This window comes from Papaver somniferum, chromosome 3, assembly GCF_003573695.1.
Source record: "Papaver somniferum cultivar HN1 chromosome 3, ASM357369v1, whole genome shotgun sequence".
NCBI classification, from domain to species: domain Eukaryota; kingdom Viridiplantae; phylum Streptophyta; class Magnoliopsida; order Ranunculales; family Papaveraceae; genus Papaver; species Papaver somniferum.
Window position 1 is genome coordinate 16,054,263 of NC_039360.1, and position 19,429 is coordinate 16,073,691.

Consider the following 19,429-nt stretch of genomic DNA (forward strand, 5'->3'; position numbering starts at 1 on the left):
AAATGCATCTTAATCCTAGATTTATAAACGGTGAATCCATTTTGGAATCAGGAAGCCTTATATTAAATGTCATGGATCTATGGAAAAGCCACGTAAGCTGAGAAACCTTTTGGGGGAAGCGTAAGGGTATATATTATTTTTGAATTTAAAATAAATGTTAATAAGAATCGATGATGGAATTGGAGTCAATGGAAACGATTACAAAGGCGCGTTATTCACAAGTCATGCATTTAATGAGCCAAACATTGAAGACAAGACAAACATATATATTGCGGATTTGATTTGGCCCCAAAGTACAATTTTCCAAAACAAACAAAATTAGCTAGTACTAATTTGAGGTATATTAAATCAATCAGGGTACGCGCATAATGACCCCAACCTTATAAATATAACTTAGTTTATTTAAGTTTCCAAGCCCGGAGAAAAAAGAAAAAAAAAGCGAGTAATATAATAAAAGTACAATTTAATATGCTCGACAGTTGCTACGGCCGAATACGATTGTACTTCCGGGACTCACTGCTAATCTGTCAAACATCTGGTCTTTCCAGTTCACCTTTTGGGAAATGCTAATGTTATATAATTTCGACGCATTTGTTTAATAAAATTGTTACAGGAGTTACCAAAATTTGTGGTTACCAAACATTTTAAAAAAGAATGAATCAATCTTCACACTCAAAACCATTAGAATGTTAATTTTTATTATTTTTTTTGTAGAATTTGGTAATTTATGCAGCAGTCTTGACAAAAAATAACCAGCTAAACCAAGTGTTTTTCGATAGATTGCTCTATCTTTTGCAAGAAAATAAATAAATAATGTAATTGTTCTAAATCTACTGATCTGTAACCGTGGTTATACAACATCAGCAATCACGTAGACAATTATGTCGCTAATCACGTTTGTCGCTGTTAGGAATAACAGTATGTCAACACTAATTAATCCACCTTACTAATATTTAATCAAATTAGTAATAAACAAACGCAACAAAAGAACAAGCTGGATATATTAAATGGGTTTCCATATTAATTATATCTCATTCATAAAATACATAGTTTCAAAATTTTATCTGACGATTTGTAATCACAAGTGATTTTTCATAAGATGGGCAAAAACAATAAGAAATTCTCAAATGAAGCTCTTCTTTTAGAGATGACAAGAACAATAATTCAACTCAAATCTGACCCCCTTTTTTTCCTTTTCAAAGGTTGGCTAGTTTTGCATTTCAGTTAGTATGAGTCAGTGGAATCTGGATCTCACATCTCGTTTTAGATATCTTTCTCCATACTCTCCCACTTTCTTTGCCTGCCTTTTGACATAAAAACCTTGAACACCTTCCATTTCAGTTTAACTTTTGGACTACTTTTTTTCTTCATCTCTAAGAGAAAAGGTCTACTCTGGTGGGTGCCCGCAGTAAGGGACAGGTCCCAGATATCAATGCGGTTTGAATTTTCCACCCGGCCATCATACAAGTTTGAATTGTTGTTTATGTGCCAAAGCGGGTTAGCAGCGCGTCCGGTGTGAAGATCTGAATTACTAACCAAAAACAGGATGAGAATGGGGCTAGCAATAGAACGGCTAGCGAGATACTTTTATTTGTGTTGCCATATTTTGGGGATTTCATACCAAGGTTTGAAAAACGGCTAAAATGATTGCGCCTATGTAACGTGTCCGTGAGGGTCATCGATGTCCATGTCTATATATCACCCGTTATAATCGTTTTCATGCATGTTATTAGTGTTTCTTTAAAATTGGATTTTACGTTTTTTTTCTTGTAATAATATTTTTAACGCGAGTTTTTTAGACCATTTTTTCCGTTTTCATGTCAGTTATAACCGTTTTTAGAAAAGAGAATATGAAAATATTTTCTTACAGTTTTTTATTTTTTAAATTAAGATTAAAAATTACAATTAAAATTTTAAAAATAAAAGAATAAAAATAACAATATATAAAAAACGTTGTAACAATATGTTTAACGGAAAATTGGTTATTTGTCCAAATATTTTTAAAACATGGTTCTAATGGACGAGTAAAAATTAGTATGGATGAAATGGACACAAAAAAAATAGCAAGAATGAAACTGGATTCATCCTGGCTTAAACTTAAAGAAGAGCGAGGATGAAACTGCATGCATGCTGATGTAAATTAAAAATAAGAAAAAATATTTGAAAATGGGTGGATGAAGCTGTATACATCCTGGCTATTTTTATATTCTCGTCCATTTAAACAGTATCAAATTTTACATGTCTTTTTCACCCAGGAATTGTTGATTTTGGTCTTTTTAACTAATTTTGTGCATTTTTTAAACCTGTTATAACTGTTTTCACGCACGTTATAACCGTTATATAGGAGTTTTAGATCATATTTTTTTCTTTCTATTTAACCGTTATAACGCCCGATATTTTATAATAACGTACAAAAAACATGTTTTTTCCTAATTAACATGTTTTTTGCCCGAAAAATATTCACACCCGTCAAAACACGTTATAACGGTCACGCCCAGTGAGCGTGACCTGAACCGGGTCCCCTTTTTTCAAACCTTGTTTCATACACTGTTGCACATGCTCTGATTGGTGTATGGTAAAACCTCAAACCTCTTTGGAAGAATATAGGAATAAACCTTATACAAGAATAAAAAAATTTAGTCCCAACTTGGGCCAGTTATATTTAAAAATAAACTCCGTATTGGAATAAGTCATAATTTTTCTGGTCCCGTCTTAAGGAACCTGCCTCCATATGTGAATAATTGACATTGTAATATAAATATATAGTTTTTGTCATACATCAAATAAGACGAAGAGATTCTCATAGTCATATTAGAAGATCATTTTGCTTCAAAGAGGATTCTTTACTTTTTTGTGTACAACTTAGATATAAATATCTTTCATTTATATGATTTTATTTGTCAATTTTCGGTGTGATTGTTTTATGTGGATTATGTTATAAAAAATTTCATATATACATACATGCACAACAAAATCTCCATTGAGGTAGTATTTGTATTTGCCTAGATAAGTACATTTTTGTGTTCCTATGCATATGTTTGTATTTTTTCAAGTACATGTATGATTCTTTTTTTCTTTTTTTCTATTCAAGGTACCTCCTCCGTCTAAGAATACCTGTTTGTGGTCCCAAGAATACTCTTATACAGAGGTTTAACTGTATTACAATGAACATAAAATCTATTCTCTCTGATCCTAATTAGATGACCTAGTTAAAATTTACTAGGTCATCTAATTAGGGACGAAGGTAGTATTAAAAACCCATACGCCTAACTAACCTTTGACAATCAGATACTAAGGGCCGAAGTTGTCCCAAGCCTATAAACTTCACAAAATAAAGTCGAGTTTGGTTTGAAATTATCGTTGAATGCAACATGCAGGATTGACTCCAAAATTGTAGCACAAGAACTACTTAGCTCAGTTTGTAACCTACGGATTACAACATGCAGATTGTAACTTATAAACACCGAACTGAACTTTCAAAGCCGATTCCACACACCACCCAGATGTTTATTGGGGGAAATGTAATAAATTATACTCCCTCCGTTCTTAAATAATAGGCCGGTTTTTTATAAATATTAGTTTCAAAAAAATAGGCTGGTTTTCTAATTGGGAAAGTCAAATGTTACTTTAGTTTTTGGGACCACTTTTCTCTTAACTTTTTTTGATGACAAATGTCATGTGGACCATCTCACTTTACTTTTTTTGCTGACAAGTGTCATGGAGACCATTTCACTCCACTTCTTTTATTTACAAGTGTCATGAGGACCACTTTCGATGATTAGTTCTCTTAATTTTCTTTAAAAACAAAACCAGCCTATTAAAAAGGAACGGATGGAGTAATTTATAAAGAGTAAGGCATGGTGGTGTTCTCCTCCCATGCCTTACTCTAACTACCTTGAAAACAACTTCCAAAATTAGGATTATCCGAAATTTATAAACTTCGCAAATACGTATGTGGATGTAAGAATGAGTGAGTATTTGTAACGCAACCAACTCTATAATCAGTTACGTGTTGCCTAATATTGAAAAACCTTGTAGTTTGTCAATTTTGATTTTTTTGGTTTAAGCAAGAGAGTTGGACCGACATTTGCATGGATCCCAAAGCTTTGGCTTCCTTTTCTTTCAATCACTTTCTAATTTTTGTTTGTTTAGATAAAACCACGAGATGCTCGGGTAGTCCCTTCTATTCCCACCAAATTTGGAGAAGTTATTGTCAATTTGGAGGCATCAAACTTAAAGCAAACTTCACAAAAGAAAAGAGTGGAGAAGAGAAGAAGCACATGCACGCACATTAAGACTAACTCTAAAGACCCCCCCAAGCTCAAAAAATTTATTCTTCCCGAAGGCAATATTCTCTTATATCAAATGAACGCATGGCTGAAATATTTCAAACTTTACACCAGACCTTATTTATTTTATTTGATCTCTAAAGGCTTTGGGTACCACTCTTTACTAAGAAACCTATTATAAGGGCTTAAAGAAAAGGTTTTTGAGGAATTACAGGGATTCAAATATCCTACAATGAAGATAACGGGACCTAATTAATAAGAAAAATAATAAAATATTTTTAACCTATTAAATATTGAAACCGAAACACAAAATTGGTCAATTAACCTAATAACGACTATTTTTGGGTGAAAAAGACATGTAAAATTTGATACTGTTTAAATGAACGAGAATGTAAAAATTGTCAGGATGTAAACAGTTTCATCCTGCCCATTTTCAAATACTTTTTCTTATTTTTAATTCACATCAGGATACATCCAGTTTCATCCTCGTTATTTTTTAAGTTTAAGCCAGGATGAATCCAGTTTTATTCTTGCTATTTTTTTGATGTCCGTTTCACCCATACTAATTTTTACTCGTCCCTTAGAACTATGTTTTAGAAATATTAGGCCAAATGATCAATTTTCCGTAACCTAAAACTAATTTGTTTTCATTCCTCTCCTTTTAACTCTTCCATTTTCTTCTTCCCCATCGCCTATTTCTTCGATTAATCGTCAATTCTCAAAATAATTCATTATCGATTAACACCACTTAATCCACCCGCAATGACTTCAGCAAGGTAAAAAATCAAAAAATCCATCTCATTTCATTGGTTTTAATGCATGGATAGGTGGAATCGATCGAATTTGGTTTTTGAAAAAACAGTTTCAGAACTGTCTACGGTTTGGAAATATGAATTTTCTCAACCGTAGAGAATGCCTACGGTTTGGTTTCCCCACCTTAGACAAAGCATACAGTTTGGTTTCCCAACCGTAGACAACGCCTACGGTTTGGTCTCCCAACCGTAGACAACGCCTACAGTTTGATCTCCCAGCCGTAAGTCATCTATGGTTTGGAGTTCTTAACTTCCAAACCATATATTCTGGGTTCAAAAATCCTGCGGTTTGAAAAAATCATACCTCTGTACCGTAACTTCTACCTACGGTTGGTTCGATTGAAGTTTCCTCACCGTAGGTTAGCTTACAGTTCGAATTTGGGGGTTTTCAAAAGCAAAAATAAGTGATGGGTTTTCTTATTTTTTTTCTTTTTGTGTTCGTCATCTTCATCTTGACGGAGAAGAAGAAGAGGAAAAGAAGAATGATAGGGATTTTTATGATCATCCTCTTTATCATGATTTATGAATGAAAAGAGAAGGAGAAGATAATAGATTTAGTTTTTTTTGTATATGATCATTATCTTCATGATGATGAAATTATGATCATCATCTCATCGTGATTTTTTAGTGATAAGAGAAGGAGAAGATAATAAATACAGTATAATTTTATAATTCATGGAGGGTATTTTAGACATTACAAAAAATAGTTGGATATGAGGTTTTGTTGATTACTATTTCATAACCCAATTTTATCATCTTGTGATCCCTTAAAATCCAATGTTTGGAACCCCTATAATAGATTTCTTTACTAAACCACATTCCACTTGATTTCTTTATCAAACCACAGTCCGCTAAAATCCTTTTATCTGTGCATCTTTTGTAATAGTGTCGTCCTTTATATTCCTTCTGAGCCCTAGGTTTTATTCTTTTATGGAGTTACTACCGTCAATCTCATAAATTCTTTAGTAACCATGTATTCCAATTTAACACATACATTATATAACCATGTATTCCAAATTCTTTTTTGTTTCTTAAAAGAAAAGAAAAGAAAAGAAAAAGGAAAATATAATCATGCAATGGAGGGTGGAATGTGTGATTATTGATGCCAAAGTCGGCTATTTTCATTGGGTTGTCTGTGTTAGTTTTGGGAACTTCTACCTCCAGGACATTATAGTTAACTGGAAAAATCTTGCTTTTTAATTCTCCTTGGAAGTCGGGTAGTTTTGGGGGTTTTACGTTTTATTTTTCTTTTCTTTTTTTCTGTTTGGTGGCATGCTTTTTGCAGTTTTTGTAAATTGTCCAACTTCTCAATATATCTTTCTATTTATCGAACAAAAAAAATAATTTTGACTATATTAGAAATAATCAAATTCCACAGAAATTGTTAGTAAGTCAAAAACCATCATTCAGTCATTTGGAGTTTGATACATTCCGAGAAGCATTCAACAATTCTATGCAATAGCTTTATAAAGTACACATCATGCGGTTAATCATTTCCTAGTCTAATCTTTATGCACACCATGCAGTCCAACCAGTGTTCACTGGCATTTTAACACATTCCTAAAATGCAGAAAATAGGATTATTTTCCGTTTGTAAGCGGATTGATGAGGTATAAAAACTTACTTTTAAGAGTTACTGGCCTCGTACTGGGGAATTAGTAAACGAATTTACTTAAAATAGTTAGGAATATATTAAAATTTATAACAATAGAATAAAATCTTTTTCTCATTTTTCTTTTGTTTTTCCTAAACAAGATAATGCCCAAGAATATTCTTTGTTAGCACTTCAATGTACGACAAAAATACGGTAACCAAAAACCTATGATCCACCACCACCATTAAAAACTAGAAGAAAATTTATTAGGTAATTCAAGTAAAATACTACTACTCCACTACAGTGCTATTGTGGTCACAGTGGTCCTATAACATGACACACTGTATTAGATTCTTCCGTTTCATCAAGTGCAGCTGCGGCTGTCACAAACCATATATGAGGTGCTTAAATCATAGACATCATCAACCTCAAATTTATGACTCCCTTTAATCAAACTTTCCCATTCTAATTAGAAGAGTACTAAAGACACAAAACTTCTTTTTAGTCACCTTTTAGAGTCAAGACCACTTAATCCTGGCTTGAGCCGATTGAGCTGTGTTAGCTGGCGGCTTCTGATGGTGGGAAAGGGCATATTATGCTTGACAACATGTGCATAGTGCGCATTGGCGGTGGTCAGCTCCAACAACTTCTCACGTCCTCTCTTTTTGTGGGTCCCATTACATGGTCTGACTGGCGGCCCTACATCAAAACCTTCGCCTATTGTAGGATACTACTATCCTTGTGGGTCCCCACCATTAACGGAAATTTGCAGTGCAGGTCGATCTTATAGAGAAGCTAGACCACCCTATGATTCCATAGGTCAGTTATAATCTTTGCAACCAATACAATGGAAAATTTCTTGTTTGGTCCCCAGTCTATAAGGTTATTTATTTATAGTAGTGTCCAATTGGATTTTTTTTATCTTGAGGTCCAAAATTAATTAAAATATGGAAATTACCATAGTACCCATTGTTACCAAACGGTGTGTTTACACGTTCAATATATCGAGTACATATTTATTAACTGATTATATTCGAGTACATATCTGCTACACTGCTTATAAATTCGAGTACATATTTGCTACACTATTTATAAATCTGAGTACATATCTGCCGTGTTGCTTACAGAACACGTATCCGCTAAACTGCTTACAAATTCGAGTATATATCTGCTGCTTACAAATTCGAGTATGTATCTGTTGCATCGCTTACAGGAAAAGTACATGTCTGTTAGAATCAATGATAAATAAATTAAAAAATGTTTTACATCACATATGTTGTAGGATCATACTAATTAATCTCTAACATTTCTTTAAAACAATATTAAATCATAGGAAAAATAAAGGAAAACCTTTATATGCACTGTAAACACAGAAAAAGCTATACGAAAATTAGCACATATTTCAGTATTTCACATACGTACTCATGGATCAAAGAAATAAAAAAGTGGCAAAACTGAATAAAACAGAATCATAAGAAATTTCTATCAATACACCATATACGTACTGCGTATTCATGAATTAAAAATCAACTGCATGTAAAGAAGAATTCATGAATTCATGAATATAACATAATCAAAGCACATATTTCAGTATTACACATACGTACTCATGGATCAAACCCAAAAACAATGGCAAAACTATGAATAAAACAAAATCAGAAAAAGTTTCTATCAGTACGTCATATACGTATTGCGTATTCATGAACTAAAAAACTAAAACGCATGTAAAGAATAAGTTATGAATCCATGAATATAACTGAATCAAAGCACATATTTCAGTATTACACATACGTACTCATGGATCGAACCCAAAATCAGTAGCAAAACTCTGAATATAACCGAATCAAAGCAGATATTTCAGTATTACACATAGGTACTCATGGATTGAATCCAAAAACAATGACAAAACTCTGAATATGACCGAATCAAAGCAAATATTTCAGTATTACACATACGTACTCATGGATCGAACCCAAAAACAATGACAAAACTCTGAATATAACCGAATCAAAGCAGATATTTCAGTATTACATATACGTACTCATGGATCGAACCCAAAAATCAATTAAAAAACGCGATGCAACACAAATACACTCATGGATCGAATCCAAAAACAATGACAAAACTCTGAATATAACCGAATCAAAGCAGATATTTCAGTATTACACATAAGTACTCGTGGATCGAATCAAAAAACAATGACAAAACTCTGAATATAACTGAATCAAGGCAGATATTTCAGTATTACACATACGTACTCATGGATCGAACCCAAAAACAATGACAAAACTCTGAATATAACCGAATCAAAGCAAATATTTCAGTATTACATATACGTACTCATGGATCGAACCCAAAAATCAATTACAAAACGCGATGCAACACAAATACACTCATGGATCGAATCCAAAAACAATGACAAAACTCTGAATATAACCGAATCAAAACAAATATTTCAGTATTACACATACGTACTCGTGGATCGAACCCAAAAACAATGACAAAACTCTGAATATAACCGAATCAAAACAGATATTTCAGTATTACATATACGTACTCATGGATCGAACCCAAAAATCAATTAAAAAACGCGGTGCAACACAAATACACCCAGAGATCATACCAAAATCGACGAAAGTAGACTCTTCCAGTTTACTATCAACATCAGATCTAATACCTAAACATTAGATTTTGCTATAAACACAAAAATTACTCTAATCCGAGAAAAAAACCTAAATTAAAATAAGCTTTTGAAGAAGAAAGGAAAATGAAAACCTAAACTATACCAACAGTAAGGAAATGAACCTACAGATTAATCTTAGTTTGAATTCACGAATTGATCAACACCTCAGAAGATCTTCATAGCCGGAGCTCTTCACCAAACCACAGATGAGAAAATGAAGAAGAAGAATAGATCGAGAAAATGAAGAAGAAATGGATTTGGTTATTGCTTTTATATACATGACAGTGTTTTCGGTATTTAAAAATACGTCCTCATATGTTCCACATGTGTGCAGGACCAGGGCTTAAAAAATGGGGTCCATTTTTCTGTTTTCTTTTTATTATGGACCTTCGGTTACTGGGTTTTAGTGGATGGACCTGCCACTAACTAAGAACACCATAATAGGATCTATAGGTAATTCCTACAAATACAATATCTTGTTTTACTGGTACTCCAATTCAGGAAATATGATATTTGTACTTTTCTAATTTGGCATATATTCTCGAAGAAAAAAAGATGAAAACACTAAATAAATGAGATTAATATTAATGGTGTTTCCAAAATATAAAACAAAACTGCCACAATGATCATGGTGAGACTTCCTCTCTTGGATTAACAAGGGGAAGTTTTTGTTGAGTGAGTTCCATTCACTGTGAGAGCGGCGAGGTAGGATTTAATCCGCCGTCAATCTATAATTTCGTCGAGATAAAATTACCTACGCATCAAAATGTAAGATGGTATTATTAATTTATCAGTATCACCGTTTATCGAAAACAACAAGATAACCAACTTTCTTTACATAAAATTATCACATTCGAGCTAAGGCTTTAGGGTTCAAGGCTCAGAATTCGTACGTCAAGTGAATTTTCTTACAGAAAAATTCGTACGTCATTCGATTTTTTTTCTGATGATGTGTGACCGTTTGAGAAAAAATTGTCTTAAGCGGCTATCAACTTCTTAAGAATTTAAGTGTTTAAAAACTCTTCAACACAAATCCCAAATTGATTAACGAAACTATGTACTTGGGCAACTAATGATCACCATCCCAAGTGAATTTATTTTCTCAAACGGCTGATGCAACTCTTAGTCTGTGTTATTCACTATCTCACGGTAGAAAGACACTCAACCGTTTAATCACTCGTTGAGTTTGAAAGTGAATGAACGGGAGAGACACTCATTTCATACTTGCTCTTAAGATTGTCGTTGGCTAGTCGAGGTCCAACCAATACTCGTCCACGTTTAACAAGTGCCATTCGACAAGACTTTTTATGCGGATATATATCAATAAATATTTGCATCCATTTCTTGGACAGAAAACCGCTACTGTCATTATCTTAAAATTACCAGTAAAACACGAAATTACTTTACATATATAGTCTTGAAGATTAACACGTAAATCGCAATAATTACATTCTGCTATTTCTAATCTACGTGGCATAATCTGGCACCATTACTTTTACCATATATGAGTTCTTTATTATTTTCAGATTCACTGAATCCCTCAATTATGAACCGTCCATTTAAATAAAATTTCATAGAAATCCTAATCACCTTCTTTAAAACCTGACAACTCAGCAAACGAGGGGACCCCACGCGTACGGAATGAAAATTGCAACTATATAAACAAACCAAAGCTAAAACCCTGAAACCATAAAAATGATCTCCTGTGTTTTTTCTACTCTCTGAAAAAAACAAATCCCGATTTCCCGATAAAACAGCCTTTCCAATTCCGTTTAATTGAGTTATACCGACGGCGACTGAAATCTTTTTCACAAAAATATACAGATGCCGATGGCGGCAGTACCACCACCAATGATGCTGTCAACGATGGCGGCAGCCGCTGCAGCAGCAGCGACACCAGCAACTTCACCAACATCAACAGTTCCGGTGACATTTGCGAGAGACGCGATCATTGCTTGGTTTAGAGGAGAATTCGCTGCAGCAAATGCCATAATTGATTCATTATGCAGTCATTTAACTGAATTAAGGAAGTTAAATGATGAAAAAGTGATTAGTGAGAGTATAAGATCTGAATATGAAGCTGTATTTGCTGCGATTCATAGAAGAAGAATGAATTGGATCCCGATTTTGAATAACCAGAAGTATTTCTCAATTGCTGATGTTCCTGTTGAGCTTAATCGTGTTATTGAGTCAAAGAAACAGAAGAAAAATGATTTTTGTTGTACTAATGATATCGAAATCTTGGAAGAAGAAGAAGAAGAGAAGAAAGAAGTGGTTGTTGATTTTCAGAAACAAATCGATGAATCCGACAAAGAAGCGGTTGTCGAAACAGTAAGAGGAGAAGAAGAAGAAGAAGAAGAAGAAGAATTGAAGAAAAGTAGTGATGATTCTGGAAATGAAGAAATTTCATCTGAGTATGATTCATCAGATCGTAAATCCAGTGATGATGATCATCACGAAGGTCAGTAATTCAATCATATTAATTATTTTTTCTTATTATTAATTCATTATTAGTTAATCTCTGTTTAAAAAATTTGATCGGAACTCGGTTTTAACAAAATTGAATTAAAATAAATTAAAATTTAATAATATTCTGATTCAATATATTCAGTTAGAGGAAGTTGGATCTTGCAAAGAGAAAATTCAGTCAGTGCTATTAATGTGGAAAATAGTTATTTTAATTTTTTTAAATTATTATTTTTATTTTGTTTCCGGAGAATACAATCAAAATGTCGTTAATTTGTTCGACAAAATTACATAGAGAGAATCGTCTCCGTTTTCGTAGTATTGTTCGTGAAACGGAAAAAGTTTTTTCAGGAAAGGAAATCGTCTGAAAAGGGTAAGGTATTCAATTTCCCGAGGATTAATTGGAGTTTTGAGTTGTTCAAGATCAAAAAAGGGAAACAAAAAGTAGATTTTTTTCTGTAAAAATTGTAAATACAGTTATTTTTGGAACATGTGATTTACCTCGAGATGTGTGCAATCATAATTTATTGTACTTGATTGATTCAGTCTTAGGTAAGGCAAAAAAATCTGAAATCTGTTTCTCTGAGTTTTTCTGACTCATACGTGTCTGACTCTATTCATTCATTCATTGTTTGTTTCCATTTTCTAGCTGAGTTAAGATTCCAGTTTTGTTATGTCATATACAGTGACTGTTTACTTCTGTCAGTTTCTGAGTATAGTTATTGAATTTAATGGTCATAATTAACAAGCTGGGTTGACAATTTTGTTATATTCGATGAATGTTAGGCGTCATAATTACGTGATATAGCGTCATAATTGATAAAGATACTCTGCGTTGACATCGACAGGATTATTTTCTGAGTAATTACTGGCCTGAGTTAAAGAATAACTGTGTTCTCAAATGACAATTTTGTTGATGTTGTTTGATATTGGTTTGAATTGTAGGAGGCAATTTACCTTCGGAAAGCATCCAGATTTGTTCGAATCATGAAGATTGTGAGACGCGACGAGACAACATCAAAATGACTAAAGGTTTCATTGCTAAGGAGCCGGTGAAAGGGCATATGGCAAGTTCTTTCTTTCAAATTAGAGTTTAAAGTTTTTGTATTGAGATGTTTGAGAATAGAGCAAAGCTTGGTTTATGGTTGTTTGTCTGTTGCTGATTGTTAAGTTGTGAATGGCAGGTCAATGTTGTTAAAGGTCTAAAACTGTACGAAGATATCTTTACTGATTCGGAACTTTCTAAGCTTAGAAACTACATAAATGACCTTCGCCATGCTGGTCACAGTGGAGAACTTTCTGGTGAGACCCGACTCTTTTACTGTTGGCTCAATTTTTGAAGACCATGTATGATTTAGGGGAAGATTAGTGATGAGCTAATCGACTTTATGTTAATGCATTCAGGAGATACATTCATTTTGTTCAACCAACAGTTAAAAGGTAACAAAAGAGAGTTAATACAGCTTGGAGTTCCAATCTTTGGAGAAATCAGGGACGAGAAAACAAAATCTGAAAAGAGTAAGTAATACTTTGGCGAATGTGAATTCCAAGTTTTCACTTAAAATCCAAAGCTGTGCGTTACTCAGTCGCATTTATAATTGATTTTCCTTTTGCAGGCAATATTGAACCAATTCCGTCCGTTCTTCAAGCTGTCATTGATCACCTTTCTCAGTGGCATCTAATACCTGAAAGTAGAAAACCCAACAGTTGTATTATTAACTTCTTTGACGAGGTATAATATGTCATTACTACAAATAAGTTTCATTTACGATGGTTTTGAAACTCTGCCTGTTGCGATCCTACACGTGAATTAACACCGTATTTCTTATTTCAACAGGGAGAATACTCGCAACCTTTCCTAAAACCTCCACATCTTGACCAACCTATTACTACTCTTCTTCTTTCTGAATCAACCATGGCATTTGGTCGTGTTCTTGTGAGCGACAACAATGGGAATTATAAAGGTCCATTAATGCTTTCACTCAAAGAAGGGTAAGAACTTAATATTCTCTCTTTACATAGTGTTTCTATATTTGAAAACAAATCCCTTATGCCATCATACGTGAAACTTCATCCAACTGATTAGAAAATTTTAATTCACCTTCATTTAGACCCACCCAGTAAGTGTAACATACTCAGCAATCACCTTGTAGTGCAGCACCTCATTGAACTACACTGCTTTTCATTCATTTTTCCGAAGCCGCCCTCTAAGTTTTAGGAGGATCTAAGGGTTTCTATCCTGCTCAAGACTAAGTAAGACTGGAATTTCTATGGCTCAGCTTACCGCACAGTCTTTAAAAGGCTACAAACTCCTCTCTTTTAATAGTCAATTTACGGGTCATCGCCGTATTACCATCATAATTGCAACCATGTGATACTCTATGGTCCCAAATTAGAACATGGTTCAGGACTTCCATCTTTAGAACTTCAGTTTATCTCTGAAAATAGACTAACGTAAGGGTTGGTATACCTAAATTTCAGTGATCATCTGTACTTCTGTCATTAGGTTGTATGAACCTAACCACAGGCCATTTAATACTCGACTACTATATGAAACTTACAAGCTAACCAATGTTTCGTCATATGCTGTAAGGGTCCAAGAAGTCAATCAACATTGAAAGATATTTCCAGATTAAGTAGTTTGTTTTCTCTAAGGATATTCTTATTGCTAATATGCAGGTCACTCTTAGTCATGCGAGGAAACAGTGCTGACATGGCAAAACATGTAATATGCCCATCTGAGAACAGGAGAGTTAGCATGACCTTCTTCAAAGTTCGAACAGATATGAATCACAGCCAACCATCAACAATACCTCCCGTTACTACAGCAATGACACTTTGGCAACCAGGTATGCCACAACCCTACAGAGTTCCAAATGGTTATGGACCCATGGAAATAATCCCAAAATGGGGACTTTCTTATGCTCCACTAGTCATGTTAGCCCCAGCACGTCCAATGCTTATGAGCCCAAGGAAGATCTCAAATACTGGTACCGGTGTGTTCTTACCGTGGACAATGAAATCCAAGAAACCTGCAAAACATCTCCCTCCTCGGGCACAACGAGCAAGACTTCTCGGATTACCTTCCTCAATGGAAACCCAAGTTGTGGAATCCACATCTCATTCAGCTGTTGCAGTGTAAGAAATTTCCCGCCTTAAAATATTAAACGACAGAAATAGGCCTTACTATATAATCTCCGGCAGGGGATAACACAACCTTTTGTGAGTCTTTTGAGCAGTGAAATTATCCTAAGATTCTTACATTGTTAGAGACCCAAAAGGAGATTAGCGAAGTCAAGAAAAGGTTCCTACATTTCTAATTGGAAGCTTGTTTTACTCCTTTTTTGCATTGCCAGTGTAATACTTCATAGGTTAGGGTGGTTTTTGGTTTCTTTCTCTTTCTTTCTCTAGGAAAATTAGAAATGATCAAGGGTTGGCAACTGTCTTTTTTATTTACTTGATTGAAAACCGAAGTAGAGTTTTAGTAGTAGTTTAGATGAAGCCCTTCAGAGTTCATTGATTGTGAATTAACCCCTAGTGAAGGGTGGAATTTTGTATCATTTTTATGTTGTCATTTTCAAGTTTAAAGTAATTGTGTTCATTTTCATCTTGTTTATGAATTTTCCTGTATAATCTGTGCTGTCTTTGATTGTTTTTTACCGATAAAAATGGACCAGAAACAAACTGAGTGTATGCTTGTGCAGCAGGGATCAATACGTTATTGACCGCAAATTTTGTTGGTACTTTCACCTGTGAATTTGATTCTAAATCCTGCAACCCTGCAAGTGAGAATTTGAGTTCCTTTTGAGTTAGTTCTCAGGTGCCCAAATTGTTTTTCACTGATCAACCGAGACCCCAATAAGAACAACAACTAGATTGAAAACTTCGAAAACGGAGGAAACAAAGATTGCTCATTAAGAATGTAAATTTATTTCATTAAAGCAATACTTTTACTACCTTGAAGGTCACTTTACACTAGGTGTTATACCCAAAAAGACAGCTTTTTGTAAAACAAGAAAAATAATAGAACTAAAGATTGCTCAATAAGAACGTAATGCATTTGATTAGAGAAAGACTTTCACAACTTTATTTTTCAAGGTTGCTTTACCTTTGTGTTGTATTCAATTTCATCAACGAGGAGACGTCTAAAAATTCACCTTTAAAGGTTATTTCACCTTAGGTGTTGCGTCTATCTTCTTCCTACTTTCTTCTCTGAATTCCCTCTCTAAGCAGTGATTGCCCACAACCACTGTGTAGACCAGAACTCTTTCCAAACTAAAAAATCTTAAGCAGTAAGACCTTTTTGCAAGTCCATAATATTCAGAAGATAGCAACTACATTTCCCCCCATAGAATTCTGGTCTTTTGATGGGAACTATACCCGAAAACGTATTATCCCCCAACGAACAATAACACAACAAAAACCATATAAGTTTGCACCACCATTTTCAACATTTTCATGGTCCTTCATATAGTATGTGTAATGCAAGTCCTGTTCAGTGTACACAGCAATGACCAACAGCGAATTACTGCTAATAAAGAATGAAGAACTCTAGTCGATGAACTGAAGAAGATAACATAGTTCAGCTAAAATTAACATGAAAAACAACCAAAAAGAGGAATCATGTAAAGGGAAGAACACACAGAAGAACCAAGTAAATGAAGAGACTATAGACCATTGAACACATTACTCCCTGACTGGCATTCTGAAAATAAGTTTACTTTAAGCACTAGAGCAGATGATCCAAATCTTTAATTATTTGAAATGTATGTTCGCTAAAGAATAGACACAAGATAAGCTGTAACCTACAAATGCTTAATTATGACAGCAACATACACTGAACTGAGTACTGCAAGTAAAACTATTCAGTGAAAGTACAAGAACAGAACTATTCCTTCTCAACTCCTCTCATTTTGTGCTATAGCAATCAATCTAGTGACCATTTGAAATGACTCTTCGGGAACAACTGCAACCCTAATCTATAAGCTTTCATTCGCCGATGAGTGCTTGATAACGTGCGCCGCCCATATGCACAGAGTTAGATGATGAAGTTAAAAAATTCTTACCCATCAAATCAGCATAAATGGAGCATAACAAGAAGACAATACTCAGCTCGCAACTGTGTGTTTTTCAGAAACATTTAAGAGAATAATAACCTTACCTTCTGCTTCACCAGTCAACCATATGCTATATGATCAGAAACCCCAGACATGAAAACCTTCATGTACCATATATCATCAAGCTAGTAGAGATCTTACAGCGAAAATACCGCCTGATAATTCTCTGTGAGACAGATGATCACCACAAAAAGACCGATCTGAGAGATAAACTTGAAATGCAGGCAAATACCACCACAAGCAAACTGCAAACTGGATCAATATCAGAAATAAAAAGCAAAATACTGGCATCGAACTGAATCATATTCATTTGTGAGTAGATTCAAATTCAATTATTCACATATACAAAGATGACTATTCACACTATATACCACCTAAAGAAACATAATGGTTGCCAATTTTCGCAACTAAACAATTTTTCTTTCAAGATAAATGCATAAAAAAAAGAGAAATAAGATAACCCACAATGATTTCTATGTATTAGATGTTTTGTATTCCTGAGATTAAGACTTCACTGTCTCGTCATCATCATCATCTTCAATATCCCAACTCAGATCTTCATCGTCATCAGCAACAGTCAACCGTTTAGCCAAACTAGCTCTCCCATCAGCACTGAGTTTCTTCACAATGATTTCTATGTATTAGATGTTTTGTATTCCTGAGATTAAGACTTCACTGTCTCGTCATCATCATCTTCAATATCCCAACTCAGATCTTCATCGTCATCAGCAACAGTCAACCGTTTAGCCAAACTAGCTCTCCCATCAGCACTGAGTTTCTTCACATTACTGTCTCCCACATCTTCAATTTCATCCCAACTAAGATCTTCTTCTTCATCAGGTAATGAAGGTTGACTTGAAACAACTGAAAAATCACTATCCTTTCCAGATTCACCACCAGTGTCAGACTTCCCTTGAATGACCAACTTTTCATTAACTTTCTCTACCAAATCATCGTTATTCAATTCAGAACTTCCTTCAATAACAACCCTTTTCTCATCTGACACACTGTCACTTGTCGATTCCACAACCAAACTCTTGTTCTCTGCAACCTCTGCAGAAGACTCAACATCATGCCCAGCACTTGATCCATCAATAACATTTTCTGTCAATTCCTCATTCACAACCGGCAACTTAATCCCTTCCTCCACCTCCTCATCGTCATCATCCACATCCCAGCTTAAATCCTCTTCTTCATCACCTTCTATAGCTCTCTTAACAAGATTAGCTCTAGCATCTTCAATTTGTTTAAGCTTATAAACTCGATAAAAATATCTATACCAAAATGTTCCATCATCAACTTCACCAGGTACAATTCTAGTATAAATCCTTTCCATTACTTCATTCTCATTCAACAAACTCTCAATCTCTTCACTCTTTTCTCCCAATACGAAACCCGATTTCCAACCCTCAAAATCCTCCAAATCCTCAGGGTTTTCACAGTATGTTTTCAAATCAGTTTGTATTGCATATAATTGAGCTTCAAATCTATTATACTTCTTCGAATTCATCGAAACATTCATTGAATTAGAACTAAATTGTAAATTATCAGAAGAATTTTCATCAAAATCAGAATTTGATAAAAGGGTTTCTTTACCTTGAGAGATAATCTCAGCTGTTCCTCTCCAAACAGAACTCCCAAAATCATCAATAGCTTGTCCAACCGATTCAAGCGACTCAGTAGCAACAGATGTGCCCGATTCAAATGTTGTTGGAAGTTCTTTCACAACTCTACTAGCAACTTCACGTAGCATTGAAGTTTCAATCTTCAAACCAGAACTAAAATCTGATAAATCTTGTTTGTATGTCTGTAGTACTGATTCTGATTTTGTGGCAATGTTTTTGATTAATCCACCAAAATTCCAACCCATACCAGGGTTCTCTTCAATATCAGTTTCTTCTTCTTCTTCTTCTTCTTCTTCTTGATAATGATCATCAAGATCGCTCCTTTTTTGTGATTCTTGGTCTGGGTTAGATTTGGGGGATTCAGAATTTGGATTTTGATCTGATTCTAAATCAGATGATGATGATTCTTCTACTTCATCTAATAATAGTGATTTGAAGAAATTCATGTCGATGATTTCAAACCGGATTTCAAAACTTTAAATTGATTGGAATTGAGAAAATCCCCAATATTTTTTTTAGTAATGTCTGAAATCTAGGGTTTGTTTTTCTGAGGAGGGTTTACTTTCTCCCTGGTTTTCTCTCTTCTTCTAGTAAAGAGAAGAGACACTGATCGAGTAAGTACACAACAATTATTCTTATCGTGCTATCACGTTACCCGACGGATGGGATTGTATCGCTGGATGATTTATCGCCCTTTTTAAAACAAAATATTACTACCTCCGTCCCTAATTATATGATTTAATTAAAATTTACTAGTAAATTTAAGAATGATTTATCTCTCAAACCATAAAAGAGATTTTCGTAAACTTTGTATCATTGGAAAGCATTTTAAAACACTTACCT

At 34.3% G+C, this 19,429-nt stretch overlaps 2 protein-coding genes across 4 annotated transcripts; one reads left to right on the forward strand and one right to left on the reverse strand.

Annotated features, from left to right (window-relative positions):
• Positions 1 to 11,080: 11,080 nt before the first annotated feature.
• Positions 11,081 to 15,451, forward strand: LOC113355398. Its single transcript, XM_026598249.1, has 7 exons — positions 11,081 to 11,839; positions 12,790 to 12,911; positions 13,029 to 13,146; positions 13,249 to 13,362; positions 13,461 to 13,576; positions 13,682 to 13,836; positions 14,524 to 15,451. Exons 1-7 carry the CDS (start codon positions 11,203 to 11,205, stop codon positions 14,984 to 14,986), a joined length of 1,725 nt encoding a protein of 574 aa, XP_026454034.1. The 5' UTR covers positions 11,081 to 11,202; the 3' UTR covers positions 14,987 to 15,451.
• A 1,744-nt stretch (positions 15,452 to 17,195) lies between these two features.
• LOC113355399 (BSD domain-containing protein 1-like) lies at positions 17,196 to 19,167 on the reverse strand. 3 transcript variants are annotated; one of them, XM_026598251.1, is made up of 2 exons: positions 17,714 to 19,167; positions 17,196 to 17,555 (listed from the first exon to the last, which is right to left on the reverse strand). In XM_026598251.1, the coding sequence occupies exons 1-2, from the start codon at positions 19,030 to 19,032 to the stop codon at positions 17,465 to 17,467; spliced, it is 1,410 nt and encodes a 469-aa protein (XP_026454036.1). In that variant the 5' UTR covers positions 19,033 to 19,167; the 3' UTR covers positions 17,196 to 17,464. The 3 variants fall into 3 exon arrangements, with proteins under 3 accessions (XP_026454036.1, XP_026454035.1, XP_026454037.1); XM_026598250.1 differs by having other exon boundaries at positions 17,247 to 17,517; positions 17,676 to 19,167; XM_026598252.1 differs by having other exon boundaries at positions 17,247 to 19,165.
• Positions 19,168 to 19,429: the final 262 nt, after the last annotated feature.

Coding starts and splice junctions, on each gene's coding strand:
- LOC113355398 (XM_026598249.1), top strand. CDS start 11,203: ATGCCGATGGCGGCAGTACCACCACCAATGATGCTGTCAACGATGGCG. Junction 12,912..13,028: donor AGCCGGTGAAAGGGCATATG/GCAAGTTCTTTC, acceptor TGTGAATGGCAG/GTCAATGTTGTTAAAGGTCT. Junction 13,837..14,523: donor ATGCTTTCACTCAAAGAAGG/GTAAGAACTTAA, acceptor GCTAATATGCAG/GTCACTCTTAGTCATGCGAG.
- LOC113355399 (XM_026598251.1), bottom strand. CDS start 19,032: ATGAATTTCTTCAAATCACTATTATTAGATGAAGTAGAAGAATCATCA. Junction 17,556..17,713: donor AGTGCTGATGGGAGAGCTAG/TTTGGCTAAACG, acceptor TGGGAGAGCTAG/TTTGGCTAAACGGTTGACTG.